The sequence below is a fragment of the Phoenix dactylifera genome, chromosome 17 (genome assembly GCF_009389715.1).
Source record: "Phoenix dactylifera cultivar Barhee BC4 chromosome 17, palm_55x_up_171113_PBpolish2nd_filt_p, whole genome shotgun sequence".
NCBI lineage: Eukaryota > Viridiplantae > Streptophyta > Magnoliopsida > Arecales > Arecaceae > Phoenix > Phoenix dactylifera.
This window is the reverse complement of record NC_052408.1, coordinates 13,033,977-13,048,792: the sequence shown is the minus strand read 5'-3', so window position 1 is coordinate 13,048,792 and position 14,816 is coordinate 13,033,977. Positions and strand designations below refer to the sequence as shown.

The 14,816-nt window shown below is 36.7% G+C and overlaps 1 protein-coding gene across 1 annotated transcript; it reads left to right on the top strand.

Moving 5' to 3' along the window:
• Positions 1-1,429: 1,429 nt before the first annotated feature.
• LOC103717312 lies at positions 1,430-14,691 on the top strand. Its single transcript, XM_008805649.4, has 9 exons — positions 1,430-1,789; positions 2,223-2,875; positions 3,506-3,605; positions 5,657-5,725; positions 6,158-6,278; positions 10,695-10,783; positions 12,672-12,733; positions 12,850-12,967; positions 14,259-14,691. The coding sequence occupies exons 2-9, from the start codon at positions 2,544-2,546 to the stop codon at positions 14,295-14,297; spliced, it is 930 nt and encodes a 309-aa protein (XP_008803871.1). The 5' UTR covers positions 1,430-1,789; positions 2,223-2,543; the 3' UTR covers positions 14,298-14,691.
• Positions 14,692-14,816: the final 125 nt, after the last annotated feature.

The window sequence follows — 14,816 nt, the reverse complement described above, 5'->3', positions numbered from 1 at the left end:
GAATTCATAAATTTTTTAAAATTTTATTTTTAATTTTTTTTTTGTAATTAGTCTTTTTTAGGCTGGAGTTTTAGACAACCGCTTTAGTAATCTAAGAGTTGGACCGGTTCTGTCCGAATGCATCGTTAGATCATCCATTATAAAAAAAAAAAGAGAGAGAGAGAGAGAGAGAGAGAGAGAGAGAGAGAGAGAGAGAGAGAGAGGTGAATCCTTCTTGAGCGCAGATACAACCCCAGCTCGAGGGCGACACGCGTTGCAGAAGATCCGGAGTACCTTTCAGGAAATTGGGGCCGGAGTAAAATAATTAGAAGAGCTCCTAACCCGTTATTAGTTAGATTGTTGTTCTCGGATTCCGGTCACCTTCCTGTTAGCTTACCCCAACCAATACCGCTTCTGCCCTTGTAAAGCAATCCCAACTTCCAAAACTTGATGGCACGGGGTGACAATTATAGCCGACCCGTCCGATCCGATCTGAATGAGACATATTTTACCCAATTCATTTAAATAGTTTGGTTCTAAATAAAAATAACTAAATCAGATTTGTGTTATTGATATGCCTGGTCTCAAATCCAGCCCGAGATAATAGGTTAGATAGGTAGATAGTTGTATAATCTGAGTTGATTTCATATTATAGGCATGGACACAATATGAAATAGGAAAACTTTAGTATACCTTGTAAATTTTATATTCTGTTAATTTCTATGTATCTAAGGTATGCTAATTAAACTAAGAAAGCAGGTTGGATTCAGATATACCTTTAGATAGTATAGATATATTGGATTAGACTCACAGGCTGTTTTGAATTGCCAATGAAAATAGATATAAAAAAAATTACTTCTACATTCTATACATTTTCATTATATTAAAAAAATACTTGATTTATATAACTCTGTGCTTAGATTTATAGAGCTGGTTTTGTGTTTAAGAAGATCAAGAATTCACTTGCTGATTATTTTTAAAATATTTGCCTGATGAGTTTCTTGTTGAATTTCTTAAGTTAATCGAAAATTATAATTATTTTAAAATATTTGTATGATGAGTTGCTCATCCGAGTTGATTCGACCGGGTATAAAATTTTTAACGACGGAGTGGACATGGATATTGGCGGACGAATCTCTACCGGTTGCCATCCGTCATCCTAAAATCCTGTTTTGGCTGAGGGGAATTTAATGAGTCCTGTTATCCGCGGGTTAGCCTGAGCCGGAATTCAGAAGCATAAAACGATCTCAGCCGTCCAAGAGGGATAGGAGAGGGTGAGATCCAGCGGCCGGTATCGTTTGAATCCACTCACCAGCTGGCGGCGCTATGGCGAACGCTTTGCCGCCAATTGGCATCCCGGTAATTAGAGTCGAAGTCAGGGTCGATTGCGTGATAAGGCCAACTAGAGCGGGCTATGTGGAAGTGGAACGGGATGGGCACTACGCCAGTTGCAGAGCTCTCAGAGAGAGAGAGAGAGAGAGAGAGAGAGGGGGGGAAAGGAGAAGAAAGGGAGAAAAAAATTGAGAGAAATTTGATGAAAGACGGCTTAGGAGAGGGAAGAGAGAAGGATCGAGGTATCTAATGGCGGTGTTGGGATTCGTTTCGGTGCGTTGAGTTCCAAAGATTCCATTATTATTTATCGCCGCCCCTCGGAAAAGGGGTGGACCTTCGCTCTCGTCCCATTGGCCAGAAGGGAAGAGCGCAGAGGGAAAGGATCGAAAGGGTCCGAATCTTGCTAGGAGGGTTTTCGTTCTCCGTGCCTCGGAGGACGAAGAAGAACGTGGCAGAACCAGGAGAGTCTCTGAAAGCGGTGATCTTTGTCGATTTTTTTTTTTTTGGTTTATCATTGAGATATTTTTATTTTGGTTTGGTTCTTGGGGGTGTGTTTCTTGGGGTTTGGATGGTGGGAGGATTGTTTCAAGTGGGTTCTTGAGATTGGTGGGTGAAAGGGTTTCGGTATGCATCTTTAAAGAATTATAAAAAAGCTTTTTTTTTTATTAATTTTTTTTCCATTTTTTGCTTCGTTGGGACTTTGGGGTCGTCTGGCGTGCTGTGGAATGGGAATTTTGGATGGTCTGGGGGATTTGTAGAAGGGGGAGTCCTAGGGCATGGTCTTTGGACATGGAGATCGTGGTCTGATGAATCGTGTGTTCTTGAGCTGAAAAGTTTGTGATTTTTGGGTACACGCAGGGCAGGTAAAGAGAGGACTTGCTTTTGATTCTGACTGTGCGATTTTGTTGCAGGGGGGAGGGTGCTGGAATCGTTGCATGGTTGATATCTTTGATTTTGGATGCTGTGGAGCTTCCTAGGTTGTCAAAGAATGGTTGCCTAAGAAGTTATCCCTAAATATTCATTGAATTCGTGGTTTTTCTGAGAGAATTCTGTTTCGATCAGGATTTTTGGTCTGCTAAAAGATTTTTGAGGTTGTCTAGTAGTGAAAATAGGAAGCTTAAGGGCGCAGACTGTTCCAAAAAGGAAAGGAGCAGCAATTGGTTGAGGTTTCTTAGGGCAAAACATAGTGTAATCTGGATAGTGCGACGTAACTTAGTGGTTTTAGGATATAAATGGCAACTGATTCAAATATGGGCTTTCGTCAAGGGACCATTCCGTCCTCCTTTTGCGATCGACTCATGCTCTCTTTCCAGTCAGGGGCAAGAAATAGTACCACTGAGATGATTTCTGGGGGCATGAGCAGTTCAGGCATGAACAGCAGCACATGTGAGATGTTCCTCTCTGGTAACCCCAGCATGATTAACAATATACCCGCAATAAGTGCAGCTGGGAGCTCTTCAAGCAATGTTCATCATGATCATGTGCACAGGTTCAAGCCTGGTACTGTGTCAGGGTCAGATTGGTCTGCTCAAGAAGCGGTTAAGTTGAATGAAGGTCTTACCAAGTACGTAATGAATGTTTTTGTTTTCTTTTTTTGCTTTCTACTTTTCATATCCTTTTTGTGCTGATGCTCAAATCCTAGCTACCTGCGATCTTAATGTTGCAGTTCATTAATTCCAATGCTAATATTGGTAGTTTGTGAAAAAGATAATTCCATTGAAGGATTTGGTTGTTTGGAGCATTCAGTGAAGTGTATGGTGTAAGTAAGGCAAATGTTGGAGATACAATATTTGAAATACTAGAAAAACTTTGATTTATAACATGTACTTGAAATCTGACAAGATGAGTTTTGGATCTTTCTTTAATCAACTGTTATCAAGCAGATTCAGCATTCTGGTAGTGTTTCATTCTTGAAAGCTTGCAGAAATTGAAATATGTCAGTTTTGCTACTTATTTTATTTTTTAAAGTTTCATTCTGACAGACAGTTTAGTACAAGCACTTGAATTATTCAGTCATATGATTTGTTTCTCTTAATAGCTAATGCTCATCTATTTCGGTGATTAGTGTTCTCTTGCTTTTTGAAACCATCTAGAATGCCTTACAACATGTAGTGAATGTAATCATCCCTTTCTGCTGCTTATTTTCTCCTTTAGTTTTTAGTCCAAGAATTAGTTTTTCTTTTAACCATTTCAGATATGCTCATGAACCAAATTTTATGAAGTATATAAAGATAGCAGCTATGCTTCCAGAGAAGACTATAAGGGATGTTGCATTGAGGTGCCGTTGGATGAGTGTAAGTTCTTCAACACCTCTGTTATTCAGATATCCATAATTATCTAGACTTACTTTGTTATCATGGATGCTACATTGTTGATACTTCTATTTATCTTGTTTTTGATTCTTGCATTACTTATTTGATCTAAAAAAAATTAACATCATTGGGACTTGTTGATGCTGATTTACAGTCATTGTTTGATATTCTTGGCTTTACCCAGAGACTCATGAGTGGTCTTTTTTGAGTCGTTATTATTTAATATGCTCTTCTATACTAAATCCTTAAAGGGAGCAAAAATTGTTCTATTAAACATACGATTTAGAGCTTATTAATAACTCAATAATTTTAAAGAATCAAAAATGGGCTTGAATCTAGAGATCGAGTGTTGTATCATAGTATATGCTAATTTTGTGATATGTGGTTGTCTGCGGTGTTTTTTTAAGAAGAAACGAAATTTCTCATAAAGTGGCAGCTTAAACATCAAACAAGTCTGTCCCAGGAAGCTGCTTATAGGCCTTCTCTTCTTCTATATAGAATAGGGATTGAGCATGTGGCAAATCTGCAAGATGCTGTTGATGTGCTTGTAGCAAGTTCTTGGTTGGAGTCATCAATATTATGGGGAGTTGGGGTTGGTCGGTTTGATAGCAGTTGACTTGTGGTTGAATTGAAAACCCGTGACTTTCCCACAATGGTTGTTCGGTCTAGTTACTGGGTTTAGAATACTGGTTATAACAAACAACAGAAATTTTCTAGTTTATATTTGGGCTGTTTAGGCTGAATAAGGCCCAATTAAGACCCAACAATTGCTCTCTGTTTCTTTTCAGCTGGTTAGCTCAAACATCCTTGAAGCAATGTATGTTATATGATCCATATTTGAGTTCAGGTTTTTCAAGAAAGAAAAGCATTGTCTTTTGTTACCCTCTTTTTGGGAGGGGTTAGGTGCATAGGTACTCAGAGAAGTTTGCATCCTAGCTTATTTTATTGCACATGCATATGGCATTAGTAAACTCCAACATGTCCATTATGCCATCTGCACAGGTATTTGTCTATATTTAAATTTATACATGGATTTTTATGTTGTACTTGGTTCGTGGATCCTATATTTCAATCCTTTAGTGCTTCGCATAGAATCTGAATCCTTGCATTTGCAAAAGTATAAATTTGGTTTTATGCCTTGGGAGATTGTTCACTTTCTCCAAAAGTCTCCTACTCTTTTCATGCCTAACACAAATAATTTATGTACCGGATGAATTGTAGATCTTTAAGGACTTTGTGGGTTTAGATGGCATCATATGACTTAAAGAACAAAATGCCCCTTCTATGCTTGTAATTTAAGATTATAGTCAACAATAAGCCAACCCCCATTGGGTTCGTCATGTCCTTTGAATTTGACAGCACATGTATTTGTTTCCTATAACTCTTAGAGTTAACTAGATGGAAAATCAAGGTCTTCTATGTTTTGAATGCTCAAAAATAGCTTAGGGGCCAAATGCATAGGGTAATGGATTGCTTATGAATTTATTATATGACAACGGAAGCCAAAGTTTGCCGTACCGGCTTGAACCGGGTGGTAGGATGGTACGGGGCATACCGTATCGTACAGGTTCGGTACTAGTACTTGGTACAAGTGGCATACCGAGTGTCGGTACACCAATAAAATTCCATACTATACCATACTGTACCAACACTGTGCTAGTGTGGCATTGGTACAAGGTCCGGTACTGTGACAGCGAACCTTGGCCGGAGCAATATCAAAAGTGTGCATATTCAGCAAAATTACTTAATAAAATTGACAGAACTGTAAATCATACAACCTTGGTATTAATCTCATCATGATGTAATAAATTATATCCATTAATCTCTTATGTAGGCTCATAATCTTTATGTGCTTTATCGAAGTTGATTTCTCATCATCTTGTATAGAAATTCTTAGATTTGATAGTAGTAAGTTAAGTCTGCACTAATTCTTACCTTGTCTGATGATTACTATTATAAACTGCTTTATATGTGAAACCAACTTGCATTTAATTTATTTCTATACAAATACTGATATATTGGTATCTTTGTAGAATAAGCAAAATGGTAAACGGCGGAATCTTGAAGAACATTACGCAGGAAAGAAAATAAAAGACACTAAGGTAACATTTCTTACTGGCGAACTTCTTTGTACCAATCATTATGAAATTCCTGTTGATATCCTTCTATATTATGACTATCGATTGACAACTTTAGCTCAGGGACTCATGTATTAGATTGCCATAATTATATATGATGATTAGTTCTGAATTATATCAAGACAGAATCTTAGTTTGTATTTAAATGGCTTCATAACTTCAGTGTATGGTTATATGATAATGCCATACTTTGGCTTTTCATTTCTCATGTTCTCTCCTAAAATCCTTGTATTCTTCTTCATATTCAATTAAGGGGAAAAAAATCTATTCATGATATTATAAAACTATCTGGTTGCACTGTATACTATGTTTCTATCTTTAAATTACTTGATAATTTTTTAAATATTTAGAAGACAATCTTCGTTTACAAACTCAATCTCTTAATAATGAGTTCAGGAAAAAATGGTGGCGTCTTCCTCAACAGCAAAAGTTCATATGGTTCCATCAGACAACATGCCCCCCTATTCGCTGATGATGCATCATAATGTGAACCACTTTGATCATTTTTCCCATGAAGGTGGGTTGTTCATTTGTTATGTGGATTTTGCCAAGTTGCTCTTTTATATACTATTAGGTTTCACCTTTCATGTTTACTTTTCCTCTTGTTCTAAACTTCCATGCTTATTGATAATTCATTTAATGCCTTTTTAGAATCTTTGATTAGGTCGATTCATTTCCACATGACAAATGATGCTATCATTGTAAATGGGAAGTGCAACTCACAGAGCATAATGACAGTTTACCCTTGTTAAGAATTTATTGGAAATTAAGCATGCAGATGACAGCCAATTAATTCTTTCTGTATCAATGAACTTCAGCAAAGGTTTCATATCTTCCATCAGTAAATTCAAGCTACCTTTTGAATTTAATTCTGCTTGCTGCAGAACAATTGCAATTTCAATTTAATCAACCACCAACTTCCAGTGTTTGAATGCAAAGCACCGTCTCTACTCGATACTAGCAGAATTGGGTGGGAAGTATAACTTGAAGCCTTCAATTTAGTAAGTGGAGGAAGGCAGAAGGTGAGAAATTTGAAGAGGCTGTTGGTCTGACAACCCCAAGATTGTCGGAATATCTCAAATCACCTTTTAAGCCAATTTAGGTATCTCATATATAAACGCCATTGAATTTTGAAACTCCTGAATGTTAACCAATAATGTAATTTAGGTCCAAGTTAAGTTTGATTTAGTTATTTTCGACTTTGGGTTTTGTTTTCCCTTAGTTTGCTATTCTTATCAAGTCCTGACAGTATTTCATCTGTGTCTTTTGAGACCAGGTTACGTATTTATATTTTGTTGCAATTTTTGTACTAATTATCAGGACTAATTTTCTAGTGTGGTGGCCTCCCTATTATGAGTAAGACTAGCTTCTATGAGTTAAACCTTTAGCTTCTGTTGGTCTAGGATTGTATTTCAAATTAATCATGATGGCATTTTGTGTTGAGTTTGTTGAAATATAATTTTATAATTTTTGGCTATATGTCTTAGGAAGGCACTCAGGGAAATTGCTAAAGTAACATAAAAGTCTTATGGCAAAATATCACATACCCGATAAACAACTCTTCTATTTCTCCTCTCACTGGCAGCATGTCGTGTTAGGTATCAACTGTCACAAGAGCTCCAATGAGAGAGTTACACCATGCTGTATAACTGTTCATATGACATTCCTATGTTATCTTAGCGCCATAGAACACTAAGTTCTGGAGTTTTAGGTTATTAGAAGTTACATCTTGAGTCAGGCTATGTTAGAGCTCAAGTACATTAGAGATCAGTTGGGAGTCCAATAATCAGACACATCGTTTTAGTGTCTGTAGATGTGAGCCTGTGGAGAGATGAATTTTGTACGATTATGAGTTAAGTTGAATAATAGTAGGTATATACAGGTTTTTCCCTTCTGTTATCTCACCTATCTATATTATTCCAACTCTTCTCCTCCTTTCTCTTTTTCTTGCCTTTTTGATCGCCATCAAAGAAGAATATCCAGTTCTGTCCAGATCTGGAATTTATTTATGCACATTATCAACTTTATTGTGTTTCCTGACAATAGAGGACTGAATTGATCATACAAGCACTTATTTAACATTCCATTCTGTGTGCATTATCTCCATATACAGGTAACCTCAAAGTATAGCTAGGAACTTGAATAAACCCTTTACCCTGTGTTTGGTTGAGGGAGAGTAGAACATGTGATAAATATTCTGATTCTCCCGTAATTTTGTTAGCCATGGGTTGAATCTGAATTTTATTAGGTTACCTTAATATGACAGGCCAGAATCCAAATGATTGGGTGGAATGACTTCTTTCTCTTGAGAATAACTGATACCACCCCTTTCTGTGGAATAATTATGATAATACCTTACTGCTTTTTGGCTGGAATAAGGCTTCTCTAGCCATTTTTTTCTTGGCTTCATGTTTCAACTGTAGATGTTGCCTAGTTAACAAATGGTTTGATTGTCACCAAGATTTTAAGCTTGGGCAGGACGGGGGGTGTCTCGTCCCATTCCTGTGAGAAAATGGGACCGGACGAGGTACGGACTCTGAAACCCATCCACGTAGAAAGAGAAAAGAAAGAAAGGAAAGAAAGATGAAGAAAAGGAAAAGTGGAAGGAAAGAAGAAGAAGAAAAAGGAAAGAAAGAAAGAAGGGAGAAGAAAAAGAAAGGAAGGAAAGAAGGAAGAAAGGAAAGAAAAGAAAAAGAAATAGAAACAAAGAAATAAAGGAAGGGATAAAAAAAAGGAAAGGAAAGAAAGGGAGGTAGAAGGAAAAAAGGGAAAGGAAGGACACAAAGAGAGAAGAAAGAGAAAGAAAGGAAATGAGGGGAGAGAGACAAAGGATATCTACCGAGATGTATGACTGGGACTGCGCAGTGGGGCATCCCGTTCTATAGAGAAACTGGGACACCCACATACCACGAGATTTAAAACCTTGATTGTTACATTAACAAGTTTTATGAAGTTACTCAGATATATATGGTTCTCATGTTGTATAGCAAGCAAGCTCTGATGATAGCATTGATGCTTCGTTTTGAAGGAGTTTGTGCAATTTGTAGTTCCAAGTACAGCAATCATGTTTGATGTTAAATGGATTCAAATTGTTATTTTGCTATCTGAACATGAATAATACATGCAGGACACATATAGGTGCATATAGTCATCATCAGGATCAACATCAACATCCAAGCCTTTTCCCACCAAATATAGGTTTGAGCAGATTTTATGACTTGCTATCAGCGTAATATCAAACCCCCAGATTTGGCATTGAATTCCTGGTCAAGGCAAATCTAGGCAAAAGAGGGGCCTGCCCTAAACCTACATGGCTAGTTGGCAGGTTGGGAAATATATATTTATGTACTAAATAAGCATATGCGACCATGAGTGGCCCTCCAAAATTTTTCTTGTCTTGCGAAGAGTATAGATGAAGAGTTAAGATGATAGCTTCTTATGTAGGAGGGCACGTTTATCCCAAAGACAAATAGGACAATGGACCAAAGGAAGGGCCTCTTTGGACGCTCCGATAAATAGTCCATGGAATTTATCCATATATGGCAGGTGGTGGGAACAGCTTATCAGTGGAAGATATAGAAAGAGATGGAACTTTTTCATGCACGGAAATGTTCGAACTCACAATCCTAAGAAACCATGAATATAAAAAATCACCTTTTAAGAGGACCACAAAATCCTTATTTTTTGGGGAATTGTGTGATATTGGAGCTCCCTCGCTCCATCAAATTCTTCTTTCTTGTCATTAATTCTCTCTTCACTTCAGCTGTTCGAAGAACTTATCCATGGATAATATATCAGGGCATCCAAACAGGCTCGAAATACACTGCCAAATGAATATGCATGCAAATTTCTTAAGCAAAATAAGTTAAGATGTTAAAAGCAAAGGCTATACAAATCAGAAAGACTATCACACCAGTCAAAATATGTACTTATGGTAATGAATTGTTCTGGAGGATATGTTTGGAGAAAGTAGATAAATATACTGGTGCTGAAGCCTCAGGGTCAGAGAAGACAACTCCTTAAAACAATGCTGGGGTGTTTGAATTTTTATGAATTTTATTTTGTTGCCGGTTTGGTGGAATTCCTTTGTTCCCTGCATATGCAGAATTAATCAACGGTTTGGTTTACCATGTTTAATATGAGATAATTTATGGTATTTTATTTGTTCAAGAAACGACAATAAATCTCGTCGTTAAATTATCCATTGATATTGTTATTTACTTATATATCTATTTTTTTGTGATTGAAAAGCACCTCCCCGTCTCATATTTATACTTTTTGTTTCTCTCTTGATAAGCTTTTCTAAGAGGGGGCAAGTATGCATATAAAAAAAAGGTGATATACGTATTATAACATAATATTCGAGCCCTTGTTCTGGTGAATAATGATATGTTAAATACCAATATTCTACTACACCATTGGCTAGATCAGCAGACATGATATGATACTTTTGTCACAAGTTGTTACCTTGAGATCAAAAAGATGTTTTCTTATCATGATATGTTAAGTTGGAGAATTAATATTCTTTAGCTTTATTCCTGGCTGGCTAAACACATTAAATACCTGTAAAGAATCATGTTTATACAGATTAAGTTCATTTGGGTTCTCTTGCTGTTCGTTTAATTTGATTAATTGCTCATTGTATATGTATTGTTTGGGGCAAGTCTCCTCTGGCAACGATATATCTTGATATGCTAGTTATCGACCTGTCATTGTTTCCAAGTATGTGATTGTAACCGGAAGAATGTTTTGCCAAGCTTTTTACCATGAGATGGGAATGAATGTATTTGATTTCATTTTGCCATCTTTTAGTATGGTTCTAGCTATTCCTTTTTTTATCTGTTACCGAATAACTGAAACATTTACATCATAGAAGTCCTTTGCACCCTGCTTATCTTCTTTTGTTGTTGTTGTTGTTGCTGTTGTTGAATAGGCCCTGCTTTAGATGGTGCAATTCGACATCTTCTGGATGAAAATGTTCAAATGTTATGCCAGATTTCAGCAAATCTTTCAACATTCAAGGTTTGTGATTTAACTGTCCTCTTTGTCTAGTTTAGTTCTTAGATTGGGTTTATGCTTCTTCATGCCATTAGAAAAATGAGTTTGTGAGTGTTTATCACTTTCTGAAACAATTGTGCAATTACTCCTACTACTGTTGCAAAGGTCTAGGTTTTGCACCTGCATGACTTTTAGATGCTTATTTTTGAATGAAGAAAATGTAGATTAGAAGATCCTACTAAACATATTTCCAAAACTTGTAAAGCCTTTGAAAGACTTAATCGGACACCAAGGCCTATGCCTACATGTTGTTCTAATTGGCTCAGCCATACACCATTGAGTGCTACATAAAGAAGTGCACATAAATGAGCTTGAATGTGGGAGCACGTGATTTTAGGTACAAGAGCTTTCCTCCATGGCATGTAAATATGAAAAATTCAGCAAAGTAGAAAGGAAAAATCTTTAATTATGGAGTTCTTTAGGGAAATATTAGAGGTTTAGGATACAACCATTTCTTGAGATACAGGAGCTTTCCTCCATGGCATGGACATGCATGTTCTTGGGTAGGATACAACGATTTCTGATATTTATATCATTTTGGTTCTCTATGCAAGCTATGCCAGTACATTTGGGAGTTGTGGCAAGTAAATAAGCATTCAAGGTTAAGGTCTTACAGTGGTGCAAGGCATTCCAACGTGGGAGCCAAGCTAGGAAACTAATTGGAGGGGGATTCTTGAATGGAGGATAGGTAAAGCATGCAACAATCCACAAGTTTTTGGAGTTTGTGATGCATTTGTGGTTAAGGGCCATTTGGAAAGCATTAGTAGAATATATACATGCCTTCATTTATTTAGAGAGATAAATTTTGAATAAAGTTGGTGCCATGAATGAGATGTTAGAATGGGAAACAGTGAATAGCTCAGTGAGAGAGAGACTGAGAAGGCTGACTCGATGCAAAAGTGAACTTAAATTCGTCTGGTCTCAAAACATGGGGAAAGCCAAGTTTTAAAACTTCAGCTGAGGAACCCTCATATTACCCATTTGCTTAAATGAAAAGTTAACCTTTAGCCATTGCATAATTTCTTTACACCCAATACATATAACATGTTTTATGTAGGTTTGCTCCACCATATTTCACTAAGCATGGAATTATGATTTAAAGACTAAAAATTCAATCTGGATTTTAGTAACCATAGTTACTTTTATATATGGATAGAAGAAACCGAACAAATAAAGTTATTGATCTTAAACATGCAACAATTTTGCTGTACAAACTAATCACATTAGGTTGAGATTTCTCATAATTACTTACTAATGGTGCCAAAACAAAATGAACATACCAATCAGAAAGTGAGTCAGCCAGAAGAGAGAAATGAGAGTGCGAAAACAAACATGATTATATGGTAAAGCATATACATAGTGCAAATCAAGCAATAGAATACAAAAAAAGGGACATGGTAAAATAAAAGAACACGAATTCTTAGTAAAAAAAATCTCATTTTCATCTTTCTCTGTGTAATGTATCCTTGTCGTCTATGTCCACTGCTATTCTCAAACTGAAAAGACTTGAGCAATAAACCTGGTTCCTGGTAAAGCACAACCATCAACCACCAATTGCTCATTTTACACAGTATTGTAAAACAATCTTATCTCACATGAATTGCTTTGCATGCTAATGTTATGGATCTAAAATCTAGTCTACTATGATTCATTGTGGCATTTTATCAGAATTTATACTTTGGGATCTAAACATGCAATATCATAGAAGCAGTTTATTTCCAAATGCTTTTCTATAAGCTTTTTTTTTTCTTATCCTATTTTCTGATCTAATATATCTGAACCAAGTGAAGATCTCCTAACAGATGTCATGTTTAGTTTGTGCTTTCTATTAAAAGTCATCCCGATCTTGCAGATACAGGAGAACATCGAGTTATTTCTCCACACAAGAAACAACTTCACATCTATTTTGCGTAGGTATGATTCGAGCCAGTGTTTTTGAAAATTTTACTGAACTTGTTATAGTTACTTGTTTATATCTGCCCAAATATGTTAATAATTATTTGTATAATTATGAATGTTATTTTGTACAGAATGAGCGAGTTGCCTCCAACAATGAATCAGGTTCCTGGGATAATGAGTCCATTGCCTCATTTGCCAGTGTTGGTCAATGAGGAACTCCTCAAATCTGTTGTCTCTTTTAATGAGAAGGTAAGATTTTGACGCTTCTTAAATTTGATGTTCTTCTTTTATATGTTTTTGGCACTCGAAAAGTTGGATCATATCATTCTCAAGGTAGGTGGTGGTGTCCTTTCCCCTACCCATTATGTCCTCTCCCTTATTACGTAACCTGCGGTAATGCCAACAGATCTCACACTGTCACATATTTCATAGAAGACCAATACTGGTGATAGTTTGGCAAGAACAGAGATCTGTTTTGTGATTTCAACCTTCATGAGATAACTCCTGAAAATTTACTTTCCAAGTAGCTGGCCATTTCCGGTAATCAGAGCTTGGTTGCAGACTGCTATAGATGTGCTCTCAGCCCATTTTGCTTGTTGGTCTACTATGTTCCCCGGCTTTTATTTAGGTGGTGTTGTATTTTTGAGCAAACAATGATGAAAATCACCACCAAGTCAATAAATCAAATGACACAAGGGGAGAGGATAAAGGCCTGAGGATGGCCACTCCCAAAGAAGATCCTGACGTCCTTGTTCCTATGTTTTTATACCTGTAAGAGTACATCTAATTTGATGTCCATTTGCATCATTACCATACTTAAACCTATTCATTTCCCCTTTCCTACCAAGCAGAGCTTGAACAATTCCAACTTATGATTATTATCGAAGTGCTACTCAATTGCCCTCTCAATAATCTAGGGGAATGCTGTTGTTTGTTGAGTTAACTAGCTATCTTAGTGCTGTATTCACGGGTGCCGCTACCATGTACTTCCATAAATGTTGAAAGTTTGATGCGGATTTATGGCAAGGTGGTGAAATCAAATGGGGTTTCATTCTATTATTGCCTCATTATTTTTATGCATGGGCATTAAAATTTGGATGCAGCTTTATGGTGGAGAATGTGATTCTTGCATAAGCAATACAGCGAGCGTGGTGTTTAATGTTATAAATTCATATATTAACTAGAATTTCTTGTTAGTTATCCACCCCAGGTAATGGAATGGTAAATCTAATTTGTTTCCAGCTGTATTTCCAAGAATCAAATGCTAGCTAGTCATGACTGCCCTTCTGGGCCTTTTACTTATTTATTTATTTCTTATATATTTATTTTGCTTAATTGTATTGCAAGACTTCCATGTTGCTTTCTTTGCTTTTTTTTTCAACTGGGATGTCCATGATTTTTCTTTTTTATTTTTTTGGGTTGGGGGGGTTGTGGTGGGGTTTGGTTAAGCTTTAAAAGCAGGGCATTCTGCTACTTCAGAGAAAGTGCTAACATCAATCCCTTATGACTGTCTGGTGTTCTTTTTTTTTTTTTTTTGAAGGATGTTACTTATGGTGCACCAAGTGGCGTGAATCCCTAGCGAGAGCCTTCTGTAAATGCAGCAAAGTGGTGGGAGCTTACTCTATTATGTAAAAATATCTTCCAAGAGGAAGAATTCCATTCCAAAATGAAGAAATACATCATACCAACCCAAGCACCAGGTAATAAAAGGCTCTCTTCTTGAGTGTAACCTGACTTCGTACGTATGGTTTCTGGTACGAAGCCTGTATGTCCATCCTTCAAAAAGGGAGAGGAACCTTCAAATGAATTTTTTGGTGCTTGCATGTTATCAATTCATTTACTTTGCCATCACATTCTTCTCCAGGATTGCTCATGGGATTGGAAAAGTGCTATTTTAGAATCCAATTATTCTCCATGCTGTATTAATCAGAATAAATATGAAATTGTGATAAAAAAAATTAGTCAGCTATAAATGGATGACAATCAACATGTTGCTGCAAAGTTTGGATCACGCAGTGTCTTCTGTCTTTTATTTGGACTAGGACTGTCTAACGAGGATGCAATATTTGAATCATGGCTCCTGCGATTCTGCAATCAT

Coding starts and splice junctions, on each gene's coding strand:
- LOC103717312 (XM_008805649.4), top strand. CDS start 2,544: ATGGCAACTGATTCAAATATGGGCTTTCGTCAAGGGACCATTCCGTCC. Junction 5,726..6,157: donor AGAAAATAAAAGACACTAAG/GTAACATTTCTT, acceptor TAATGAGTTCAG/GAAAAAATGGTGGCGTCTTC. Junction 10,784..12,671: donor CAAATCTTTCAACATTCAAG/GTTTGTGATTTA, acceptor CCGATCTTGCAG/ATACAGGAGAACATCGAGTT.